General features: G+C 35.7%; 2 protein-coding genes across 4 annotated transcripts in view; one reads left to right on the top strand and one right to left on the bottom strand.

Moving 5' to 3' along the window:
* Positions 1 to 24,939, top strand: part of MNS1 (meiosis specific nuclear structural 1) — a 42,176-nt gene that overhangs the window by 5,531 nt on the left and 11,706 nt on the right. For both annotated transcript variants that reach the window (XM_027570242.1, XM_027570241.2), the window contains exons 3-7: positions 8,112 to 8,239; positions 17,761 to 17,863; positions 20,302 to 20,531; positions 21,313 to 21,529; positions 21,629 to 21,736. In XM_027570242.1, the coding sequence (XP_027426043.1) occupies positions 8,112 to 8,239; positions 17,761 to 17,863; positions 20,302 to 20,531; positions 21,313 to 21,529; positions 21,629 to 21,736 (786 nt within the window). The remainder of the gene's footprint in view (positions 1 to 8,111; positions 8,240 to 17,760; positions 17,864 to 20,301; positions 20,532 to 21,312; positions 21,530 to 21,628; positions 21,737 to 24,939) is intronic.
* Positions 11,740 to 24,939, bottom strand: part of TEX9 (testis expressed 9) — an 86,731-nt gene continuing 73,531 nt past the window's right edge. Inside the window, exons 13-14 of one of the 2 annotated variants that reach the window (XR_004820128.1) lie at positions 15,244 to 15,375; positions 11,740 to 12,306 (exon numbers count right to left, since the gene is read on the bottom strand). The gene's annotated coding sequence lies outside the window, so the exon portion shown is untranslated. The remainder of the gene's footprint in view (positions 12,307 to 15,243; positions 15,376 to 24,939) is intronic. The other variant, XM_035727973.1, reaches the window with a different exon arrangement.

The following is a 24,939-nucleotide window of genomic DNA, read 5'->3' as shown; positions in this document are numbered from 1 at the left end:
TCTTGAAAAAACAGTTTAGTGGTGATGAACTCCTTTAGCTTTTGCTTTTCTGAAAAACTCTTTCCTTCAATTCTGAGTGTTAACTTAGGTAGAGTATTCTTGGTTGGAAGTTCTTTCCTTTCAGTACTTTATATATGTCATGTTACTCCCTTCTGGCCTGCACAGTTTTTGCTGCAAAATCTGCTGATAGCCCTGTGGGGTTTTTTTTTTTTTTTTTTTTTTGGTATGTAACAAATTGCTTGTATTGCTTTTAAGATTTTCTCTTTAACTTTTGACATTTCAATTATAATGTGTCTTGGTGTGGATCTCTTTGGGTTCATTTTATTTGGAACTCTGGGCTTTTTGGACCTGGATGTCTGTTTCCTTTCCCAGGTTAGGTAAGTTTTCAGCCATTATTTCTTCAAATAAGTTTTCTGCCCCTTTCCTTTCTCATCTCCTTTGGGAACCCTATAATGCAAATACTATTTCACTTGATGATGTCCCATAGGTCTCTTAATTTATCTTCATTTTTTTAGAATTCCTTTTTCTTTTTGCTGCTCTGTCTGGGTGAGTTCCAGGGCTTTGTTTTCTAGCTCTCTAAATCCATCCTTCTGTTTTATCCAGTCTGCTGTAGAATCCCCCAGTGTATTTTTCAGTTCAGTTATTATATTCTTCGGCTCTGGTTTCTGTTTTGTACTTTCTTATATTTTATATTTCTTTGTTAAAGTTCTCACTGTGTTCATTCTTCTCCTGAGTTCAGTGAGCATCTTTATGCCTATTTGAATTCTTTATCCAGTAGATTACTTATCTCTGTATCAAGGTATTTTTCTGATGTTCTGTCTTATTCTCTCATTTGGAACATATTTCTCTGTTTCCTCATATTGTTTGGCTGTGTTTGTTTCCCTTTGTTAGGCAAAACAGCTACTTCTTCCAGTCTTGAAGAAGTGGCCTTGTGTAGGTGATGAAACTTCTCATTCACCATTGATTAGTTCTTGGTTGTCTCTTGAACCTTTGTGATTGTCTAAACAGCCTGATTTATTCTTGATCTGTCTCTGTTGTTGAGGGTGTGCCAAGACCTGGCAATCTTCCAAGGGGAGGAATCTTATTCAGTACCTAATTTCAGGCTGAATGGAAGCCAGACCTTCAGGCAGCAGCTTTTATTATATGCAAATATATACAGTCCTGTGGGGCCACAATTGTAAACCCTGCTGGCCTCCAGATCTAGAGATGGAGGTGTTCTCTTGGCAACAGTTGGAAAACTCAGGACCCCAGATGAGTATATAAGCTCCTTTCTGGGAGGTCTTGTTGAACTGCAATGAGGCCAAGGGGATGCATAAGGATAGTGCCTCCCTACTTATGATCCCTGGAGGAGTGCCTTTGTAGCTTTTGCTTGTGTGGGAAACCTGAAGCCTGTTTCTTAGGCTAGAGCTCCAGGTTAAGTAGGCCTTTTTCACAGGAAGACTGGGTGTGTCTTTCATTGTCTGGGTAGTGCCCTGAGGGTGTTGGCCTGCCAAGAACTGTCTTTCTGATTGTTACGGTCCCTTGGAGCTCAGGAACTCCAGCCCCCTTGGCCACCAGGGCCAGGTGAACAAGGGGCATCCCCGGTGTACTTTGCACGCGCCTGCTCCGAAAGCTGCACTCACTGGCTTCAGCAAGGCAGCGGGAAGATGCCTGGACTGCATGTGTCCGAGGCTTTGGTGGTCCTGTTGGAAAGTGCCCTGTCTCTGTGCTTATACTGGCCCCAGGTTGGTGGCAGGAGAATGCCACGACCGCTCCTACATGTCAGCCCCAGCCAGGGAGTGGGGGGATTGCTCTGACTGCCCCCACTGTCCAGCCTTGGGACAGTGCTGAGACCATTTGCCCTCACCAGCCTCAGTGTGCCCTCCTATTCTAGTAGGATAGGTAGAGAGCACACAGAAGGAGTCTGCCTTTCCTCTGTCCTTGGTAGAGCACCAACTGTCCCTTGCTTCTTCAGCAGATTCCCCCAGACCAGCAAATGAATTTCCTTCACATAAACACCAAGTGCTTTTCAAATTGGTGCTTTTGTGCTTGATCCTGGGATGAGTGAGACTGCAAGTGAGTCTTTAAAAGGAGAATCTCAGTTTCCTATAGTACTTTGGGTTCTTTGGATGTCAGCCCTCTTTGTTTTCTAAGCCAGACATTTTTTTGGTGTAGCTCTGAGGTGTTGGGGTGCCTAATGTGGGGCAGCAACTCCTCTCTCCTCTAGCAGAAGTGCTAGACTGGTGAGATCCCTCTCTGTTGTATTTCCCTGCTTATTGGGGGTGGGTTTTTGTTTTTTTTTTTTGCCAAGACTGTGTCTCTTGTCTCTCTACCCCTCTCCATGTGGTCCTTTTATCCTTTGTTGTAAAGAAGCAGTTCATTTAGTTTTCAGATGCTTTTCAGAAGGAAATTGTTAGAAGATGCAGGAGAGACCTAAAGTGTCCCCCAAAGTGAGAAGGCACTTTGAGACTGGAAAATGAAGTAGGCCGCTCCATCCAGTTTACATAGTTTGATTTGAGGTAACTTACTGAAGGGGGATTTGGGTGGAAGACTATCCACAGCAACTACATAGTTACTCTCTGCCAAATCCAGACCTTAGTCCACAAATTTTATAGAGCAAAGGACATACAGAAGGGCACTGTAAGATCAAAGAGTTCACACACACCTCAAAGGGCTTGTATTCATCTAACTGACAGCTAACTTTTAATTAGATCTTGCGGCCCCACCTGTGCATCAGAAAAGGAAAGACTATGTTATCTCTAACAGATTCTTGGGAGGCCAAAACAAGCCTCTCCCCATCTCGGCCTTTGTGGGTATTTCTAAGGTATGTATATTCATTTCCAAGGGGCCAGAACACCAAGAGAGGTCATTGAGCAACCAACAAGATGGAGGGCCAAAGATGGAGTCAGTATTGTTAGCATTCCTAAAGAAATGATCCATAGGTAGCTGTAGATTTTGTGTGTCCATGAGAGGAGATGAATTCAGGATCTTCCTATGCTGCCATCTTGGACCCCCTGATTTTAATAAAGTTAATTTGACATAGTCTGTATTCTCTTATTCCCCCCACATCTAGTTGATTTCTTTCCATTTTTTTTTTTGGTTGAAATAATTACAAATTCTTGGGAAATTGCAAAAATAGTATGGAGAGGTCCTGTGCCCTTCTGCAGAAAATTCCCCCAGTGGTTACATCTTGCATAACTGTACTATGATATCAAACCCTAGAAAATGACATTTGTACAATATGCGTTTATACCTCTGTCATTTTAGCACATGTGTAGATTTGTGCGACAGCCACCTCATTCAAGATACAGAACTATTCCATCACCACCAAGACCTCATTCATGCTACCCCACCGTAGTCATATACTTATTTCAGCCACCACTATGCCTGATTTGTTCTCCATCTCTATAATTTTGTTCTTTCCAGAATGTTATATAAATGTAATCGTGTGTGATTCCATACATATGTGGAATTAATATGTCTGTGACCTTTAGAGCAGGTTTTTTCCACTCAGCATGATTTGGAGAGTCATCCAAGTTGCTGGATTTAATCAATAGTTAATTGTTTTTTATTATTGAGTAGTAGTGCATGGTATGAATGTACTTGTTGATTTCTTTTTATTTTTTTATTTTTTTAATTTTTTTAAAGATTTTATTTATTTGACAGAGAGAGACACAGTGAGAGCAGGAACACAAGCAGGGGGAGTGGGAGAGGGAGAAGCAGGCTTCCCGCTGAGCAGGGAGCCCGATGCGGGGCTCGATCCCAGGACCCTGGGATCATGACCTGAGCCGAAGGCAGATGCTTAACGACTGAGCCACCCAGGTGCCCATGTTGATTTCTTTTTAAATTTGCATATTATAAAATTATTAATTCTCTTTGGTCTATATTTCTATGGATTTTGACAAATGCATAGATTTCAGTTTCCACCATCACAGTGTCATTCAAACAATTCTATCACCTCAAAAGTCCCCTCATGCTGCCCCTTTGTAGTCAATCACTCACCCTTCTCCCCAGTCCCTGGAAACCATTGATTTCTTTTTTGTCCCAAGAGGTTCACCTTTTCCATAGTGTCATATAATTGGAATTATGCAGTATGTCACCTTTCGGTTCTGCCTTCTTTCACTTAGCAAACCAAATATAAGATTCCATGTTGTTGCAGGAATTATTGTCTTATTCTAGTATATGGATGCACCACAGTTGTTTATCCATCTTCATGTTGAAAAAAGAATTTGTTTCCAGTTTATGGCAACTGTGTCTGAAACTGCTATAAGCATTTTATTACAAACTTTTATATGAACATAAATTTTCATTTCCCTTGGGTAGATATCTGGGTTTAGTAGGATGGTTGGGTCATGTGGTAGGTGTTTGCTTCATTTGATAAGAAACTGTTAAACCATTTTGCAAAGTTGCTGCATTATTTTGCATTTCCTCAAGTAATGTATGAGAATTCCAGTTGCTTTGTGTCATCACTAGTACTTGCAGTTGCTTTTTGTTAATTGAAAGTATTATGTAGGGGCGCCTGGGTGGCTCAGTTGTTAAGCGTCTGCCTTCCGCTCAGGTCATGATCCCAGGACCCTGGGATCGAGCCCTGCATCAGGCTCCCTGCTCCGTGGGAAGCCTGCTTCTCCCTCCCCCACCCCCCCTGCTTGTGTTCCCTCTCTCGCTGTGTCTCTCTCTGTCCAACAAATAAATAAAATCTTTAAAAAAAAAAGAAATTATTTAGATAATTATGGATTCATCTGCAATTGTAAGAAATAATACAGAGAGACCTAATATACCCTGTACCTAATTTTTCCTAATGGTACATCTTGTAAAACTGTAGTATAATATCGGAAGCAAGATATTAGCAATGATACAATCCACCCATCTTGTTCAGGTTTCCCTTGTACTTGTGCTCATTTGTGTGTGTTGCATGCATGTGTGTGTGTGTCTGTGTGTGTTTAGTTCTGTACAGTTTATCACATGAGGTTTGTATATCCAACACCACAGTCAAGATCCAGGGTAGTTCCTTGACCACAAGGATCCCTCATTTTCGTCCTTTCATAAACATCACCATCTCTTTCTTGGATACACCTACCTCATCCCAGACTCTGGCAACCACTGATATGTTCTCCATTTCTATAATTTCGTCATTTCAAGAATGTTGTCTATACAACTCAACAATAAAAGGCAAAAAATTCTTTAATGGGTAAATGACTTCAATAGCCATTTCTCCAAAGAAGACATACAAATGAGCAATAAGCACAAAAAAATATGCTCAACATCATTAGTCATTAGGGAGATACAAATCAAAATCACAATTAGGTACCCCTTCGGAACAATGAAGATTGCTATATTTTTTTAAAAAAGGACATTAAGTGTTGACAAAGAAGTAGAGAACCTGGAAGCCTTGTACATTGCTGGTGGAAATGGAAAATGCTGTGGTGGCCTTGGAAAACCATTGGGCAGTTCCTCAAAAAGTTAAATGTAATTGTTATATTACCCAGCAGTTCTCCTAAACATATACCCAAGACAACTGAAAACACGTTCACACAAGAACTTGTACATGAATATTCAAAACAACGTTATTCATGATAGCCAGAAGTTGGTTGAACACAACGCAAGTGCCCATCAGCTGATGCCTGGATAGACAAAATGTGTTCTGTCTATACAGTGAATATCATACAGTCATAAAAGGGAATGAATTGCTGCTACGTGCTGCAACATGGATGAACCTTGAAAACATTACACTAAATGAAAGAAGCCAAACACAAAAAGGCTACATATTGTATGGTTTCATTTAAATGAATTATCTAGAGTAGCCAATCCATAGAGATAGAAAGTTAGTGGTTGCCAGAGGCTGGGAGGTAAGTGGAATGGTGAGTGACTGCTAACAGGTTTGGAGTTTTTCTGGGGAGTGATGAAACCATGTGTAATGTTAAAAACTTACACACAAAAACCTGCACATGGACGTTTATAGCAGCTTTATTCATAATTGCCAAAACTTGTAAGCTACTAAGATGTCTTTCAGTAGATGAATGGATCAGTAATCTAGACTATAGAATATTCTGTGCTAAAAGAAACAAACTATCAAGCAATGAAAAGACATGGAGAAACCTTAACTGTGTATTACTAAGTGAAGCCAACCTGAAAAGCCTTCAGACTGCATGATTCCAACTATATACCATCCTGGAAAAGGCAAAACTTTAGAGATCATAAGATCAGAGGTTGTCAGGGATTTGGGGGAGGGAAGGATGAATAGGCAGAGCACAGAGGATTTTTAGGGCAGTAAAACTACTCTGTATGAAGACTCTAATGGTGGATACATGTTATACGTTTCTCATACCCATAGACTATCCATCACCAAGGTAACCCCAATGTAAACTATGTACTTTGGGTGATTGTATCAATGTAGGTTAGTTGATTGTAACAAATGTACCACTTAGTGGGGGATATTGATAGTGAGGTGGGGCAGTGCACATGTGTGGGCAGCGGGTATATGGGAACTCTGTTAATTATGCTCAGTTTTGCTATGAACCCAAAACTGCTCCAAAATATAGTCTGTTCAAAAAAAGTCCTGAAACTAGATAGTAATGATTGTTGCACAACACTGTGAATATACTAAAAAACCACTGAGTTGTGAATTGTGAAAGGTGAATTTATGCTATGTGAATTAAAGCTCAATTTTAAAGAACATGTTCCAAGAACATTATATAAATGGGATCGAACAGTCTGTAACCTTTTGGGATTGTGTTGTTTCACTCAGCTTAATTCCTAGGAATTCATCCAGGTTATTGCTAAGTGTCAGTACTTCATTCCGTTGTGTTGCTGAGTAGTAATCCATGGTATGGAGGTACCACAGTTTATCTGCCTATTCACCTGTTGAAGTATGTCTGTTTATTTCCATTGTTGGCTGTTTTGAATAAATCTGTAAACATTTGGGTATAGGTTTTTAAATAAACAAGGTTTCATTTCTCTGGGCTAAATGCAGAAGAGTGCAGTTATCGAGTCCTATGGTAATTGCATGTTACCTTTAGAGGGAGTGGGGGAGGGAGAAGCAGGCTTGCCGCTGAGTAGGGAGCCCGATGTGGGGCTCCATCCCAGGACCCCGAGACCATGACCCAAGCTGAAGGCAGACGCTTAACCATCTGAGCCACCCAGGCGCCCCTGCATGTTTGTTACCTTTGTAACAAACTACCGAACTGTTTTCCAGAGTGGCACTACCATTTTACATTCCCACCCAGCTATATGTGAGAAATGCAGTTTCTCACCAACATTTGCTTTGCCACTATTTTTTATTTAAGCCATTCTAATAGGTCTGTAGTGATCTATCATTTTAATTTGTATTTGCTGATGGCTAGTGATGTTGAACATCTTCTCATTTGCTTATTCTTTCTAAATAGAGAATTTAGGTAAGCCTCTAGATCTTTCTACCATTTTATAGGAGATAGAAAAGAGAAACAAGTTGAATGGTATCCTGGGGAAACAGTCAAGTTCAGAATGTTTTGGGACATTGTATAGTCCACATATACTAATTTCTACAACAAGTCAATGGTTTGAGGAAAGAAGTGTGTATATGGGATGACTGTTATGGAATGAAAGAGACATAAGAGAAATAATAGCTAGATGCAACATGTGGAACTTGTTTGAGTTTTGATTTGAAAAAGCAAACAAAAGTATCTTTGAGACAATTGGGAAAACCTGAAAATGGACAAGGTATTAGACCATACTAAGGAATTGCTGTTATTTAGACACGGTAATGGCATGGTTGTTACATAAGACAAAATTCTTTTCAGGTAGAGATCAATACTGAATTATTTATATGGTAATGACGTATCTAGGATATGTTTTAAAATAGTCGAGCAAAAAAGAACAAAGAAAAAAATGAAATTGGAGTGGAAGAGTAGAGAAAGATTGGAAAAGTATGATAGCTACTGAAAGTGAATGATGGATAGCTGAGGGTGTATTTTAATATTCTTCTTACTACTGATGATGTTTGAAATTTTCCGGGATAAAATGTTTGGAAAAGTACTTATTGAAGTAGTATTTTGTATTTTAAAATAAAACACAAATGTTTGTTGCTCTGAAGCTTTGATGAAAAATATCTGATTGTGAAGGACAAATAACTGAAGTTACTTTTAAAAAAAATTCAGGCAGAAGAAAACAAAAGATTGAGGGAACTCCAGCTTGAACAAGAAGAAAAATTGGCTATGGAATTGGCAAAACTAAAACATGAAAGTCTAAAGGATGAAAAGATGAGGCAACAAGTAAGAGAAAACAGGTATCTTGGTTTTTATAAATTTCATTTATTTTGTCTTTGCCTTTAAACTTTTTTGTCTAATGCTTAGCACCTGAGAGTGAAATTTCTTTCTTTGTATCATTGCACTTAGTTAATATTTTGTCTGGAAATACTTATTGCTTTAAATGCCATATATATTCATTTGGGAAAAGAAGTCGTGTTCAAAGAAGTAAAGTATTTAAGGTGAAAATAAAGAGCAATTTCTTCTCTTTTTTTAAAATGACCTAAAAAATAGACTCATGAGGGGCGCCTGGGTGGCTCAGTCATCTAAGTGTCTGACTTTGGCTCAGGTCATGATCTCGGGGTCCTGGGATATAGCCCCACTTTGGTCTCCCGGCTCAACAGGGAGTCTCTCTGCCCCTTCCTTACAGGGTTCTTGCGCTCTCTGTCTCTCTTTCAAATAAAAAAATAAAATCTTAAAAAAAAAGGACGCATGAATCCTACTCTTAAGTGAAACCTTAGGGGATATGTAATTTAATTTTCTACACTGACAAATTTCCTACAGTATTTCTGGAAAGTGGCTGGTCACCTATGGCTCAATACCTCTAGCGATTGGGATAGAAACTTCTTTTTTCATTCAGCCCTAACTTTGAATAATATTTTTTCCCCTGTTGTTTCAAAATTAATTTCCCTGTAACTTTCATGCATTTATCTCAGTTTTGCTATCTGATGAAAAACATTTAGTTCTTATTTAGAATATCCTTTCATATTTATGAATCCCCTAAATGTTTTCTTCTATAAGTTAAATATCCTTTATTTGTTCCATATATAATATGATTTCAAGCTCCTTCACCATCCTGGTTTTCTTCTGTAGATGTAATTTACAAAATTATTGTTCTAAAATATTGCCCTCACAATTGTGTATAATGAATGTTTTAGGGTACTGCTTAATACTCCTAGTAGTGGGACTGTTAACCACATTGTTCTAGAATATGTTTCTTAATATTGCTTAAGATGGAATTGCTTTTTTGGAGCAGGCATGCCACACTGTTGACTATAACTCAGGGCTAACTAAATGCTCATCCTATAGTTATATAGTTTGAATATATTAGAAATTTACTTTGATAATTGTTACATATTATCTTAACTGAGCTGGACTTCCTTAGGATATTATATAACCCCTGAGTGAGCTTCAGGGATTTTGAGCTTCATTAAATTATATTTATATGTTTGACAGATGTACCCATTGTATTTTTCTGGGTCCACAACTTTTATCAGATTCTCTAAGGGATTACTAATGCTTAAAGATTTAAAATTGCCACTAATCATATTGTTCTAGTTGCAAACTATCTTTTTGGACATTAATTCTCCAATCATTGTTAGCTATCCCTCATGGGTTTATGTTTATCTGGAGACGAAATAAATATTTTATCATGTATTTGTCTAATTCACTGATCTAAAAATTAAATAGAGGAACTTTCCACTTCTAGCAATTTTTAGACAAGGTGATTCAAATAAATGCTCTCTCTGAGAACATAATATCTGGAGAAAGTATAAAAGTAAGATCTGAGAGAGGAAGGAAACCAGAATGGTGAGCTTGGCATTTGTAGCTACACTTCTCCTGGAGGTTCTGCTGATTCCAAAATGATGGCTGAGAGGCCAATAAGCATATTGCAAGGTGTTCAATATTACTTTGCAAGTTTTATGCTTAAGATTTGTACACTTTAGTATATGTTTTACTTCACTAATATAGAATTCAATTAGATTAAAAAAATTTTTTTTAAGATCTTATTTATTTATTTGACAGAGAGAGAGAGACATCGAGAGAGGGAACACAAGCAGGGGGAGTGGAGAGGGAGAAGCAGGCTTCCTGTGGAGCAGGGAGCCCTATGCGGGGCTCGATCCCAGGACCCTGGGATCATGACCTGAGCTGAAGGCAGAAGGCAGACACTTAATGACTGAGCCACCCAGGCGCCCCTTCAATTAGATTTTATTAGATAGAAACAGATGAAGAGATAATGTGCAAGCAGGTTAGTGGAAAATATCCAGAATAAAGCACAGAGAGACAAAAGGATAGAAAGATACAAAAGAAAACTTAAAAGAGATAAGGGCTATGATGGAAAGTTCTAACAGATGTATAATTTCAGTTCTGGTAGTAGAAATAAAAGAGGATGATGCAGAAGCATTATTTGAAAAGATACTGGCCAAGAATTTCCAAACATGATAAAAGACATAAAGCCACAGGTTAAAACACAACAAATGATGAAAACTATACCTATACTTATCCTAGTCAAACTTGTGAAAGCCAACAATAAAGAAAACCATGAAAAATCACAAAAGCAGCCCCACAAAAGACTATTACCTTCAAAGGAGTAGCAATAAGAAGTATGACTGGATTTTGAAAGCCAAGAGTGAAAATGAGAAGACCATGGATTTAAAGGGCCATAATAAAATAATGGCCCATATAGAATTCTATACTTGGTGAAAATTTTCTTCAAACTTAAGGCAAAAGTTATTCAGTTGAGCACTTATTCAAATAGGGTATGCTGTTTCTCAGCAGTGTCAAAAATTCTAAGAGTTTTTCACTTTTTGCATAAGCCATGGTAGAATTTTGATGCAGAAATGGACCATTATTCTGATCAGTGTTTTCATCTGCTAATTGGCAGGTCTAAATTCAAGGAAATGTTTGCTGTGGTACTCAAAATATATCCTAAGTTATTAAAAATAAATCTATAGTAAGATTAAGCTCCTTAAATTTAAAAGAAATGAATTTTTAAAACCCAGGGTGAATTTGGAAAGTTCATTGAAATTTATTTTGAAAATAACTGAGTTTGAAAGTCATGAGATTGTTTTGTTATTTGATTTTTGAACACCTGAGGGTTTTGTTTTTTTTTTTGCACTGCTTTAAAAAATTTTATTTCAGTGCAACCGTAACAGACCAGAGTAGGTGTGAAACCCAAAGATGGGAGCACCATATCTTATCATTGCTTCCCCAGAAGCCGAAGCAAAGATACAGCACTGAGAACACATAGACTGATCTTTCCTATTTCTGAGACTACATGAGAAAAAGGCATTTTTCTAACTAAAGTCCGATCATAACATTTTCATTTAAAGTCACTGTCTCAAATTGCAACCTGCAGGTGAACCACAAAACTGCTATGATGCCTCTAAGCCTCGTATTTCTTAAGGACACGGGCCAAAATGTCCAATTTAAAGAAAGAGTGGTATTTCACAGATGTCATGAGGCACTTGCTTAAACAGAAAGGAGAGCTTTAAAATGCAAATGATACTTTGTGAAATTTTTTTTAAGCACTAAAAAGAAGGCTGAGGGAGGAAATTACAAAGATTATAGAACACATGATTTTTTTAATCCAAGAAAATATTTAAAAGGCAGTTTATCACTGCTTTTTTTTTTTTTTAGATTTTATTTATTTATTTGACAGAGACACAGCGAGAGAGGGAACATAAGCAGGGGGAGTGGGAGAGGGAAAGGAAGAGGGAAAGCAGGCTCCCTACCGAGCAGGGAGCCCGATGTGGGGCTCGATCCCAGGACCCTGGGACCATGACCTGAGCTAAAGGCAGACGCTTAACGACTGAGCCACCCAGGCGCCCCAGTTTATCACTGCTTTTAACTTGAGATGGGACAGTTATTCCCTATTTTTAGAAGTCCTTTTTAAATTATAGCATGAATCAATTAATAATTACATGTGTGATTAGAATTATGATTAATTGTATAATTATCATTATACAATTTATAATTACATAATTAGCAACTATACATTATTACATAGTTAACACACAGGTATATGAAAGCAAAAAGAATTACCTCATATATAATTTGTATTTAAGTTCAGCAAAAACTAGCCCAAAGAAGAGATCAAAGATAGTCTTCCCTTATTAAATACATAACCAGTTCCTTGCTGGTGCCAGTACAATTACAACAATCAAAGGTTTATAGCAACCAAGTGAATGCTGAATCAAGAAAAAGGCAACTTAGAAATGGTAGCAAAGTTTTCGGTATTATTTTTTACTTGTCCTTGCTCCATCTCTTCCCAGCTCTGAGGCAGTCTTGAAGTAGTAGCCCATATTGTGAGTATCTATCCCTGGATCTAGAGAGAGCAGAGCAGATCTTAATTAGAAAATTATTGTATATTTATGTTTTAACCTACTTGGGAGCTACCTGGAGGATTGACACAATATGCTCATCTCTGTTTCACTTAATTCCTAACTCACTCAGGTCAGAAAAGCAAATTATATCTCTGATAAGAATTTAAATCCAGAATATATAAGGGAGTCCTACAATTTAACAACAAAAGACAACCCAATTCAAAAATAGGCAAAGTATTAGAGATTTATTCAAAGAAGATAGACAGTAGGCAATAAGCACATGAGAAAAACACTTAACATCATTAGTCATTAGGGAAATTGCTAGGACAGCTATAATAAAAATAATGGAAAATAAATGTTAGTGAACATGGAAACAAATTGGAACCCTTAGACATTGCTGGTAGGAATGTAAAATGGTGCAAGCACTGTGGAAAACAGTTTGGCGATTCTCAAAAAGTTATACAATTACCATATGATTTAGTAATTCCACCCCTTGCTAGATACCCACAAGGATTGAAAACTGAGACTTAATCAAATATTTGTACACTAGTGTTTAATGCAGCATTATTCATTATTCATAATAGCCAAAAGGTGGAAACAATCCAAATGTCCATCAACAGATGAACAGATAAACTTTGGTGTGTGTGTGTGTGTATATATATATATACACACACACACATATATATGTATACATAATATATGTTATAATATATATGTATATATATATAATTGTATATATAATAACATACATACATATATATATACATAATATATATATATAGTGGAATATCATTCAGTTATGAAAAGGAATGAAGTTCTGATACATGCTACAATATGGTTGAACCTTGAAAACAATATGTTAAGGAAGTAAGCCAGACACAAGAGGATAAATACTGTATAATTCCACTTATGTGAAATAACTAGTACAGGTAAATTTATAGAGACAAAAAGTAGTTAGAGGTTACCAGGTATTAGGGAAAGGGAGGAATGAATGGTGAGTTATTACTTAAATGAGTACAACATTTCTGTTTAGAATGATGAAAAGTTTCTGGAAATAGTGATAGATGGTTGTAAAACATTGTGAATGTAATTAACACCACTGAATTATATACTTAAAATAGTTAAAAATGAGAAATTTTTGTTTTATGTAATTTACCACAATAAAAAAGTTAAAGGATTAAAAAAACCCAAACTTACAGGGTTTAGCTAAAGCTGTTACTCAAGAGTAACTTATAATCTGAAATGACTAATAGAAATGAAGGCTCCATCTGGAATTATTAGAAAATGAACAGCAAATTTCCACTTGGAATGATTACAAAAAGAATGAAGAAGAACAATAAGAGCAGAAACAAATACATTAGAATGTTAGCATAAAGTGGAATCAAAGCCAAGAATTGCGCCTTTAAAAAGGCTAATAAAATTGACAACCCCTGACAAGAATGATAAAGTATAAGAGAGAATGCATGAATAACCAATTTTAGGAATGGATGATAGTACATCACTATAGATCATACAAATATTTGCTAGATTGTAGGATATTGTGAAAAATTTGATACAAATAAATTTGGAAATTTAGATAAATTCGTAAATAGAACATTTTACCAAACTGACTGGCACAAGTAGTAACAGAAACCTGTAACTTTATAATTAACCTTGTTCACAAAGAAACCTTCATGGCTAGTTGGTTGGTGAATTTTACCAAACGCTCAAATAATAACACCAGTCTCACATAGGTTTGCAGAGTGGAAAAAGAGGGAACAACTTCCCAGTTGATTTTAATAAGATCATTACCTAAATAAGATAAAAAAAATTATAGACTAATGTTTCTCTTGAATTTAGCTACTATAATTTGAAATTAGTATCAAATCCAGTGGCATGTGAGAAAGATATTACATCTGACTAAATTTAACTTATCCTAGGAATACAAAGTTGGTTTAACTAGAAAATCAATAAATGTAATGCATCACATTAACAGAACATAATAAAAAAACTATATGAGAAGAAGCCAATTGATATAAATCAACATCACTCTAAGATTAAAAAAAAGGATTAGGAATAAAATGGCGTTTACAGTAACATCATACTTAATGGCAAACGTTAAACACTTTATTAAGAAGACAGGGATGTTTGCTATAACACCTTCTACTAATCTTTGTATTGGACATAGTAGCCAGTGCAGTAATGCAGGAAAAGTAAATGAAAGGTGTTAGGATTGGCAGTAAAGAAATAAAACTTTAATTATTCCCAGATTATATGATTGTGTATGTAGAAAATCCCAAAGAATCTATGTATAAATTATAAGTTCAGCAGTGTTGTTGGATGTGAAGTCAATATGCATTAACTGTATTTCTGTAAATTAGCAACAATTAGAGAATGAAATTTTTAAAATAATTTGTACAAGAGCATAAAAAATAAATACCTAATGAAAGAGGTATAAAACCTCGACACTGAAAGAAAACAAAAACAAACCATTATTAATAGTTTTTAAAGACAAATAATTGGAAGGATATACCATGTTTATTGAAGACTCAGTATTGTGAACATGTCAGTACTCTCCCAACTGATTTATAAATTCAGTATAATCCTAATCAGAATCTCAGCCATTATTGTTTATTGTGACACTTGACAAGCTGATTCTAAAATGTATATGGAAATGCAAAGTACCAAGAATGGCTAAGATGATCTTTAAGAAGACCAAAATTGGAGACTTACTCTCTAGGAGATGAAAAATTATTATAGAGCTACAATAATTATGATAGTGTGGTTTTAGCACAGAATAAACAAATGGGTCATTGGAATAGAATGGAGCAGATCTTCTCACCCAGAAAATTTAAACCCTAATGGCCTAAGGCATCTGTTATCTGTAGTGAGTTAACTAACCTCCTATCGATCTAGAACAATACCAACTATATACTATGAGAAGATTAAAATATAGTTACTCAGTCTTCTGTGCGGCTTAATTCTCTTATGGAACCCCAGTTGAGGAAGGATGGATATATTCAAAAACAGATCCATGCATAGATGCACACTTCAACTTCATGACACTGCAGGGCACTGTCACTGGCCTGGTGCTGCAGAGCATTCAGAAATGGACAGTTTTATAAAATGGTACTGGATCAATTCAATAGCCATATGTATAAAAATGAACTTGATTTTCACCTCACACTACACACAGAAATCAATTCTTGAATGACTATAGTCTAAAAGTCAATGGTGAAACGAAGTTTTGAGAGACTAATAAAAGAAAATACCTTTATGTCTGTGCAGTAGGCAACCTTTCTTAAAACATGACACAGAAGTCATTGACAATGAAGAAAAAGATTGGTGAATTAGAATACTTCTCTTTATCTAAAGAAACCACGGTGAGAGTGAGTACAGACTGGAATGAAATATTTCCAATGCATATAAGCAACAAAAGACTTGTATCAAGAATATATAAAGAACTTTTATGCAACAATAAGAAGTAGACAATTTAGTCTAAAGATGGGCAAAAAAATATTGAACAAAAACTTCACAGAAGATGTAGAAATGACTCAAACATATGAAAAGGTCTCAGTTTCATTCTAATAATAGGGAAACAAATTAAAACCCCAATGATATATTACACACCACAAGAGTGGTTAAATTGAAAAAGAATGACAAGACTACAGAGTGCTGCTGGGAGTGTAGCGGTGTAAGCACTCTGAGTGCAAAGCTGTGCAAAGCATTGGAAAGGTGGTATTTTCTTCTACATTTGAACACAGCCTACCTGTGACTCAGAAATTTCACTCCTAGGTATATAACCAATAGAAATGGGTGTACTTGTCCTTCAAATGAAGGTCGTTTATTTGCATGTTAGTTATTTGGAATTTGATGCACTTTGTTTTGGAGAGGTAATATATATTGTGATTGGGTTCGTACATTGGTTTACAAATATTAATACCTAACTCTAACAAAAACCCTTGTAAATATATCGCAGCCTATCAGAGTAAAATATATAGACTAACCTAGAAACTTAATCCTCATTTATTATTTTTATGAAAGAAAGCAATCTTGTGTCATATATATATACATTTACATCTACAACAGGAAGGGCAAGAAGGACACATCACAACACCAAGAATAGCTCTCCTCTTACCCATGATGACTGTCTCTTTGGAGGTATAGGGTACTTGTAAGTTGTTTATAATTAGGTGAGTGCCTCTTCTAGTAAGAATTAAGATGTGTTCGGGGCACCTGGGTGGCGCAGTTGGTTAAGCATTCGACTCAGCTCAGCTCAACCCTGTTATCTCAGGGTTGTGAGCTCAAGCCCTGCATTGGGCTCCAGGCTCAGTGCAGAGTCTGCTTCAGACTCCCTCTACTCCCCCCAGCCACTCTCTCTCTCTCTAAAATAAATAATAAACCTTAAAAAAAAAAAAAAAGAATTTGTGCATCCAAGTAACATCTAAGGACCCTTCCAACTCAGAATTCTCATATTCAGAATTCTGGCACATTAAAATGCAAAGTTGTATACGGTGTTTTGTTTTCCACTGTAGCTAGGGAAGGGATAGATTCAAAAGCAGTTTAGAGATTATCTGAGGGCAATCCTCATTTTTAACAGATAAGCAAACAAGCCCAGAAAAGTGAAGCAAACTTGTCCATGGTCATTCCTCTTCATCATCATCATCAAAAAATAGTTACCATTTATAGTGTTTACTATGTAACAGGTGCTTTTCTAAGCTTTTTATATGCATTAACTAATTCCCATAGCTAACCCTTCTACAGATCACAAAACCGAGGTATAAAATTTAAGCAACTCGCTTTAAACCACTCCACTCCAGTTCTTTTAGCTCGATAGCATTGGTAGCTGGACAGAAGTTTTAACCAATATTGATAAACCATCTTCTCTCTGAGTCATACTCTGGCAAAAATGTTTTTAGTGATGATTATTGGAAATAAAAGGGTTGTTTTGTGGAAAATTAATTATGCCTCATTTCATATGCATTCTGATTTTTCTTTGTGTGAAGGGAGGAAAAGATATTGTTTTCAAGGTATTTAATAATATCACAGACCTGTACCTCTGAAACAAATAATACATTATATGTTAAAAAAAAAAAAGATAGCAGGAAGGGAAGAATGAAGGGGGGAAATCGGAGGGGGAGACGAACCATGAGAGACTATGGACTCTGAGAAACAAAGTGAGGGTTCTAGAGCGGAGGGGGGTGGGGGGATGGGTTAGCCCAGTGATGGGTATTAAGGAGGGCACGTATTGAATGGAGCACTGGGTGTTATGCACAAACAATTAATCATGGAACACTACATCAAAAACTACTGATGTGTAATGTATGGTGATTAACATAACATAATAAAAAAAAAAAACCAAAAAAAATATCTTTTACATTTAGGAAAAAGTTCTTTTAAATTTTAGATATAGACCTTTAAAATAGTAAGAAATATGGTCCTCAATCATAAATTTCTGTCTTTTTTTTTTTAAACAGTATTGAGCTCAGGGAATTGGAGAAGAAATTAAAAGCAGCTTACATGAATAAAGAAAGGGCAGCTCAGATTGCAGAGAAGGATGCCATTAAATACGAGCAAATGGTAATCATGTTTCTGGTCATTATGTTTTCTATATTCTTAGCTTCATTTAGAAAACCAAAAATAGACCAATTTTGTGAAAATTGTCACATACTATAAAGAATTTACACTGCTAGGTTTCTTAAATACTTTTATACTTTTAAGATCCTTAAGGCACAGGAACTCATAGATTATTTAATAGTAATTTAATATTAGAGCCTTTCGGAGGCACAGAGAATGAGGTTCCTGTTTAGAATGAATAGCTATTCTCAGTAAGTCTAAGCATTACTTGTGGTCTCTTACTGATTATTCTTTGACAAATCAATACAGTATAAGTTGTTAGTGTGATCAATAATATTTGAGAATGTTATTAAATTTTGTAGTTGTTAAATGTTTTAAAAATTAAAATATTTTATAATTTTAGGCAGGAAACTTGCCTGTGTTTTAAGTAGCTACCTCTTCTTCTCCTGTTTCTATTTTTATCCCCTTTTCTAACTCCTGACATAACTGCCAAGTTCAGGGCAAGAGTTATTCTTGGGCAAAGGAGTTTCAGACACATTTACCAGTGGTGTTATACAGTAAATGTAGAATTGGGTTTATTGAGTTAACACTTTAAACCATCATACCATCACGTGAGCCCTCATGGTCCCATGGAAAGGCTAGATGTAGATGAAAAGGTCTGACTGCAATATTACATGGTCTTGTAAGTTCTTTTCTCTTGTTTCTCTATTATTATGTAGAGCATTTTGGTGGTAGAGTTTCCTCTTTCCTAGATCCCTTTCAAAGATGTCTGTCATACAGCTATTAAAGGGAAGAGGTAGAGGTAAATGTTCTGGCTTTTAAAGTTGGTCTGAATATATTATAGGTTAAAAAGAAAAAAGCAAGCTGCAGAAAAATCAAGTTGGAGAGTAATACGTATCACGGACCATTTTTATTTTTTAAACCTGTATGTGTATATCAACCTATGTGTAGATATCAACACACACACATGTTCACACACACATACAATTAGAGGAATAATATCAAAATACTTAACCAGTGCAGTGTGATAGAGGCATCTAATATGATGAGATGCTGGCCCTAGCGATCTGTGTATGCGTGTGTGTTAGTATAGGAAAACTCTGGGGGATTGCACAGCCGGCTACTGACTGGGATTGCCTTTGGTGAGACGGGTTGTCGGACAGAATGAGGAGACTTCATTTCCTAAGCCATGTAGTTCTTTTCTAAGCTTGCAAAAATAAAGTAGAACATAAACAATGTACTCTTTGGCTAGTAGCTTGCAGTTTTACCCTGATACTTGAGGTTTCTCAAAGCAATTGTACATTTTAATCTGACTCCTTAAAGAATTGCTGCTATTTTCTAAATAAAATTGGTCCATAAAAGTTAAACTGAAATAGTCCTAGCTCTTGACTAGGTGTCGAGATATCTAGGTGCCAGTTTGGGTTCTGTCTTTCTGAGCTTTAGCCTTATCTGTGAAATGAGAATATTGTATTTCTATGTGTACAGCAATGTGTACATAAATGTTTTTATCATTTCACATTTTTTTAAAGAACCTAGTACAGCATGTGATAAGAAAATAGAAGCAGAGAAAAGTGTTTTGGTCAAGTCATATTAATAGTGTATGTGGTAAAGGCTTCAATTAGATCAGGAATGGCATTCAGCATTCATATTTTAATCTGTTTCTTCTTGTCTGATGCTATTAACCATTCTAGTGTTTGAATTGTGATCATAATGGTAAAAGGTAATAAAAATTGCCTCGATATATTTAATTTACAACTTATTTGGTTAATGATTTCAAAATGCTCAAAACAAATAAGGGGTTTAACCTAGTTAAGAAGCAAGATTGTCTCTAACTCAGAGGAAATGGTCTTGAATGAGTGAATTAAAAGCCACAGAAAACAGACACGGTGGTATATATGACTCTTTTAAGTTGAAGTGATTATAAAGGGCATTTAATAAATGAGAAATGACAGACTTCAAAGGCCAGTGGCAAGAAAAAGTTTAGGCTGGGAGAGACATAAGAGTTGCTCAGAGCTGTTTAATAGTAGACCTATCTGAAAAAGAGTACCATCCTTGCTGTAAATGGCAGCTGATACACAGTGGAGCTAAGAATTGCCTATATCAACTTTTAAATAAAAGAAAAAGAGGACTGCTGCTTTTTAAACATAGTATTAATAAAGTACTTCTAATTTTATTTGCTGTTTTTCAAATGTGGAGTTATCAGTTATCTTTATCCTGTATTTCCTTGAGACCTACTTGAAGGAATGGGAAAGCCTCTTTAGGGTTTGGACTCATCATTCAAACCCTTCAGGTGACAGTACCTTTCCTTAGCTTTTTATCTTGACAGATGAAAATATTTTATGCAGTAGGCTGTATGATATTCCATTACATATTAATAGAAATATTCTATTATACTGTGCTCACATTTGAAAACAGAAAGATGAATTTTGTTTTAATAACAGAAACGTGATGCTGAAATAGCTAAAACCATGATGGAAGAACACGAGAGAGCAATTAAGGAAGAAAGTGCTGCAGAAGACAAACGGAATAAAGTAAAAGCACAGTATTACCTTGATTTAGAGAAACAACTTGAAGAACAAGAAAAGAAAAAGCAGGAAGCGTATGAGCAGTTACTAAAAGAGAAACTCATGATTGATGAAATTGTTAGGAAAATCTATGAAGAAGATCAATTGTAAGTTTATCCCAGCTTCTTTACATGCCTAAACATTGAGATTCGATTTATCTTAAGCTTGTTTGAAGACGTAAAGCAACTGAACAGTGCCTAGTACATAGTAAGTCCTCAATAAATGTTACAGTCATATAAACTGAGATCAACTCCTGTTTATCTTTGTAAGCATAATTACCTGATAACAAATGCTTATTAAGTAACAGAATGATTAAACCTTTGTTTTGTTAAATATGCCCATATCGTGCCAGAGGACTTGTATTCTGATCATTTCTTTGCCAGACAGCTGAAGTGGAGAGTGCTGCTAGGCTTGTGTAAACAGGTTGTTGGCCTTTCTGAAATGAGATGCATAAAACTTCTTTAACAGTTTAGAGGAGAGGTATAAGTAGTATTTTACTCAGAATATTCATACCTGTCGTTATATTTAGTGGCACATAGTGGATCCTCAAAATGTTTGTGGTGTTAATGAATGAATAAACTGTAAGTAGAAAAGCTGTGGGGCGCCTGGGTGGCTCTGTCAGTTGAGCATCCGACTCCTGATTTTGGCTCAGGTCATGATCTCAGGGTCGTGAGACTGAGCCCCATGTCAGGCTCCACGCTCAGTGGGGAGTCTGCTCGAGATTCTCCTCCCCTGTCCCTCCCCGCCTTGTGCTCCCTCCCTCTCTCTCTCTCAAATAAATAAATAATAAAAGCTATTTTTGCCCACATTATTATCAACTGAAGGAAATGACACATTTTTCAATATTATTTCTGTTACTATAAAACGGCACTCACTATTGCTTTTTAGGGAAAGACAACAAAAGTTAGAAAAAATGAATGTAACTCGAAGGTATATAGAAGAGTTTCAGAAAGAGCAGGCTCTCTGGAGAAAGAAGAAACGTGAGGAGATGGAAGAAGAAAACAGAAAAATCATCGAATTCACCAACATGCAGCAACAAAGAGAAGAAGATCGGATGACAAAAGTTCAAGAAAATGAGGAAAGAAAGCTACAGCTTCAGAACATGGTATTAAAATAACCACTTTAACACTAGAGAAATTCTGAAATACTTGTTATAGAATTTGTTTCCGATTAATGTTTGTGTGTTTCTTTAAAAATTTAATAGCTGACTCAGAAATTGGAAGAAATGCTGCGGCAACGTGAAGATTTGGAACAAGTACGACAAGAATTATACCAGGAAGAACAAGCTGAAATACATAAGATGAAACTAAAAGTAAGTTTTGGAAATGGAAAGAATGATTAACATAGAGAAGAATATCATTTTGAGATGAAGCAGTAGAAAAACGGTAGATCTAAACCCCACCATATTGGTAATTACATTATGTATAAATAGTATAAACACTAAAATTAGGAGTGCCTGGGTGGCTCAGTCGGTTAAGCATCTGCCTTTGGCTCAGGTCATGATCCCGGGGTCCTGGGATTGAGCCCCACATCGGGTTCCTTGCTCAGTGGAGAGCCTGCGTCTCCCCTTCCTTCTGCCCCTCCCCCTGCTTGTGCTCTCTCTCCCTCTCTCTCTCTAAGTAAATAAAAGCTTTTAAAACAAAACAAAACAAAAACCCACTAAAATTAGAAGAAAAATTTTCAGGCTGGATAAAAAAAGCTAGACCTAGGCAGCAGTTAACAGCATAAAAGGCGTGATTCAACTGTTTTATCTATAAGAAACACAATTTAAAGGAAGACATATAGTTTAAAAACAAAAGGCTGGAGAGAGATATACTAAACACTAATCAAAAGCAAGTTAGGGTGGAAATCATGATGCTAATAAGGGTAGATTCATCTAGAGGATATAACAGCCCTAAAGGTGGATGAACCTAAATAAAGCTTCAAAATGGATGAAATAAAACTGAAAAGAGAAAGAAACAAATCTGTAATTATAGTTGAGGATTTCAATATTCCTTCTCATTAGTATATAGAATAAGTAGAAAACCACAGAATATAGTGTTGAATAATACCATATCCTGACCTCAAGTCAGGATGACTTGCCAGTTTTCTAATTGGGTTGCTTATTCATTTATTGTGGAGTTTTGAGAGTTCTTTATTCTAGATGCTAGTCCTTTGTCAGGTGTGTAGGTTTACATATATTTTCTCTTAGTCTGTAGCTCGTCTTTTCATCTTCTTAACAGGGTCTTTCTCCAAGCAAATGTTTTCAGTTTCTGTGAGGTCCAGTTTACCAATTTTAATTTTTATAGATTATAATTTGACATCAGTTCTAGGAAGTTTTTGCCTAAATCCTGAAGAATTTTTTTTCTAAAACCTTTTTACTTTTACATTTATATGTGTGATCTGCTTTTGGTTTTTCTAGTTCACCGACTTTTAATATCAGCTTTCTTGAAGTATAATTGACATATAAAATTGTAAGATATTTAAAGTATACATTATGGTGATTTATGTTTACATTGGGAAATGATTCTCTCCATCTAGTTAATTAACATCTTCTATCACCTCACATATTTATCTTTTTGATGAGAGCATTTAAGTTCTACTCTTAGCAAATTTCAGTTATACAATACAGTATTATTAACTATAGTCACTATGTTTTACATTAGATCCTCAGACCTTACTCATCTTATAGCTGAACTTTGTACCCTTTTACCAACCTCTTCCTATTTCCCCTGCCCTCCAGCTTATTATTTCTGTCTTATTATATACAAAAATTAAATGAATGAGACAAAAAAACTGAAACTACAAAATTTCTAGAAGAAAACAGCAGAAAGACTTTATGACCTTGAGAAGGGTGAAGATTTTTTAGTAGGCTAAAAAAGGCATGACCCATAAAGGAAAAAGTTAGAAATTGGGTTTCATCAAAACTAATAACTTCCTAACACTTAGGAAAATGTAAATGTAAGCTACAGTCTGGGAAACAGTATTCCCTACATGTATCTTTTTTTTTTTAATTTTATTATGTTATGTTAATCACCATACATCATTAGTTTTTTTATTATGTTAATCACCATACATTACATCATTAGTTTTCGATGTAGTGTTCCACGATTCATTGTTTGCGTATAACACCCAGTGCTCCATGCAGTATGTGCCTTCTTTAATACCCATTCCCTACATGTATCTTACAAAAACTTTTTATTCAGAATATAGAAAGAATGTGTATAACTCAATAATAGGATATAAAGAACCCAGTTTTTATCATGAACAAGAAGTCAACAAACATTTCATAAAACAAATATATGAATAGCCAATATACAGTAAATTGTTAGCTATTAGTATTTTCAATATTTTTCAGCTGTATCAAAACAGATTTTAGATATACTGTTTTATCAGGAGGAAATAGATACCATAGTATTGATATCAAAGCCAATTGCATGTATATTCTTAATGATTAACTGCATATAAGAATGTAAAATATGTACATTTCTTTTTAAGAACAACTTAATGTAATCAATTTATATATATCTAATATCAAATTACCCAAAACAGTTAAGAATAAAATGATGGATGAAGGCATAACAGGTATATATGAACAAATGAAGCAGACAGGCAAGGTCATCATCACATAAGGAGAACATCAAATGAATCCCAGATATCACAGATGAAAGGTATAATTGATAATGAAGGTTTTACAGAGTAAACATTTAATTTTCTATGAAACATTGCATTGAAGTATATAACTTTAAAAGCTATTAAATCTCCAAGGAAAATTTACTAGAATAACACAAGGGGAAATTGTGTTTAACACCACTATATTTTCATCTTTTAACTGAAAATCTAAAAATACTCTTTTCAATTATTGGTTGAAGAGGAAATCTGCAGGTAATTAAGAGGATGAGATTACTACATATCAAAATCTTATCAGATTTATAAAACTGATCTCTGAGGCAATTATTAAACAAGAAACATTGGTAAAACTTATCTAGGCAGCCAACTCAGTAACTTAGATAAACAATACAAATTCAAATATGAGGCAAGAATATGGAAGGAAATCATAAAGATTCAAGAGGAAATTTCCTAAAAGCCAGGAAAACACATTAGCATTAATTAATCCAATTACTTAGTATTGGGGGGCAAAGCTTATACTCTGGAAAAACATACTAAAAGAGAAAAGCAAAACCAAAACGAGAAGGACTAAAGGGTCTATAAAGGAAAAAGATTAGAAAATAGTGAAAGGTGGGGCGCGACTCTTGGTTTCAGCTCATGTCGTGGTCTCAGGGTTGTGAGATCGTGGGATGGAGCCCCACATTGGGCTTCATGCATAGTGTGGAGTCTGCTCAAGATTCTCTCTCCCTCTCTCTCTGCCCTCCCCCCTCCACTCTCTCTAAAATAAATAAATCTTTTTAAACAAATAGTGAAAGGGTCATTCAACTGTATACTCCTAAAATGGGGAAAATATTCATGGCACAATCTTCTGCATTAAAAATATAGTGATTTCAAAAAATGTGGAAAAAGCAGACAAAATAAGATCAA

The sequence above is a fragment of the Zalophus californianus genome, chromosome 6 (genome assembly GCF_009762305.2).
Source record: "Zalophus californianus isolate mZalCal1 chromosome 6, mZalCal1.pri.v2, whole genome shotgun sequence".
In the NCBI taxonomy this organism is placed as follows: Eukaryota; Metazoa; Chordata; class Mammalia; order Carnivora; family Otariidae; genus Zalophus; species Zalophus californianus.
The sequence above is the reverse complement of the archived record's forward strand: the minus strand, read 5'-3'. Positions and strand labels throughout refer to the sequence as shown.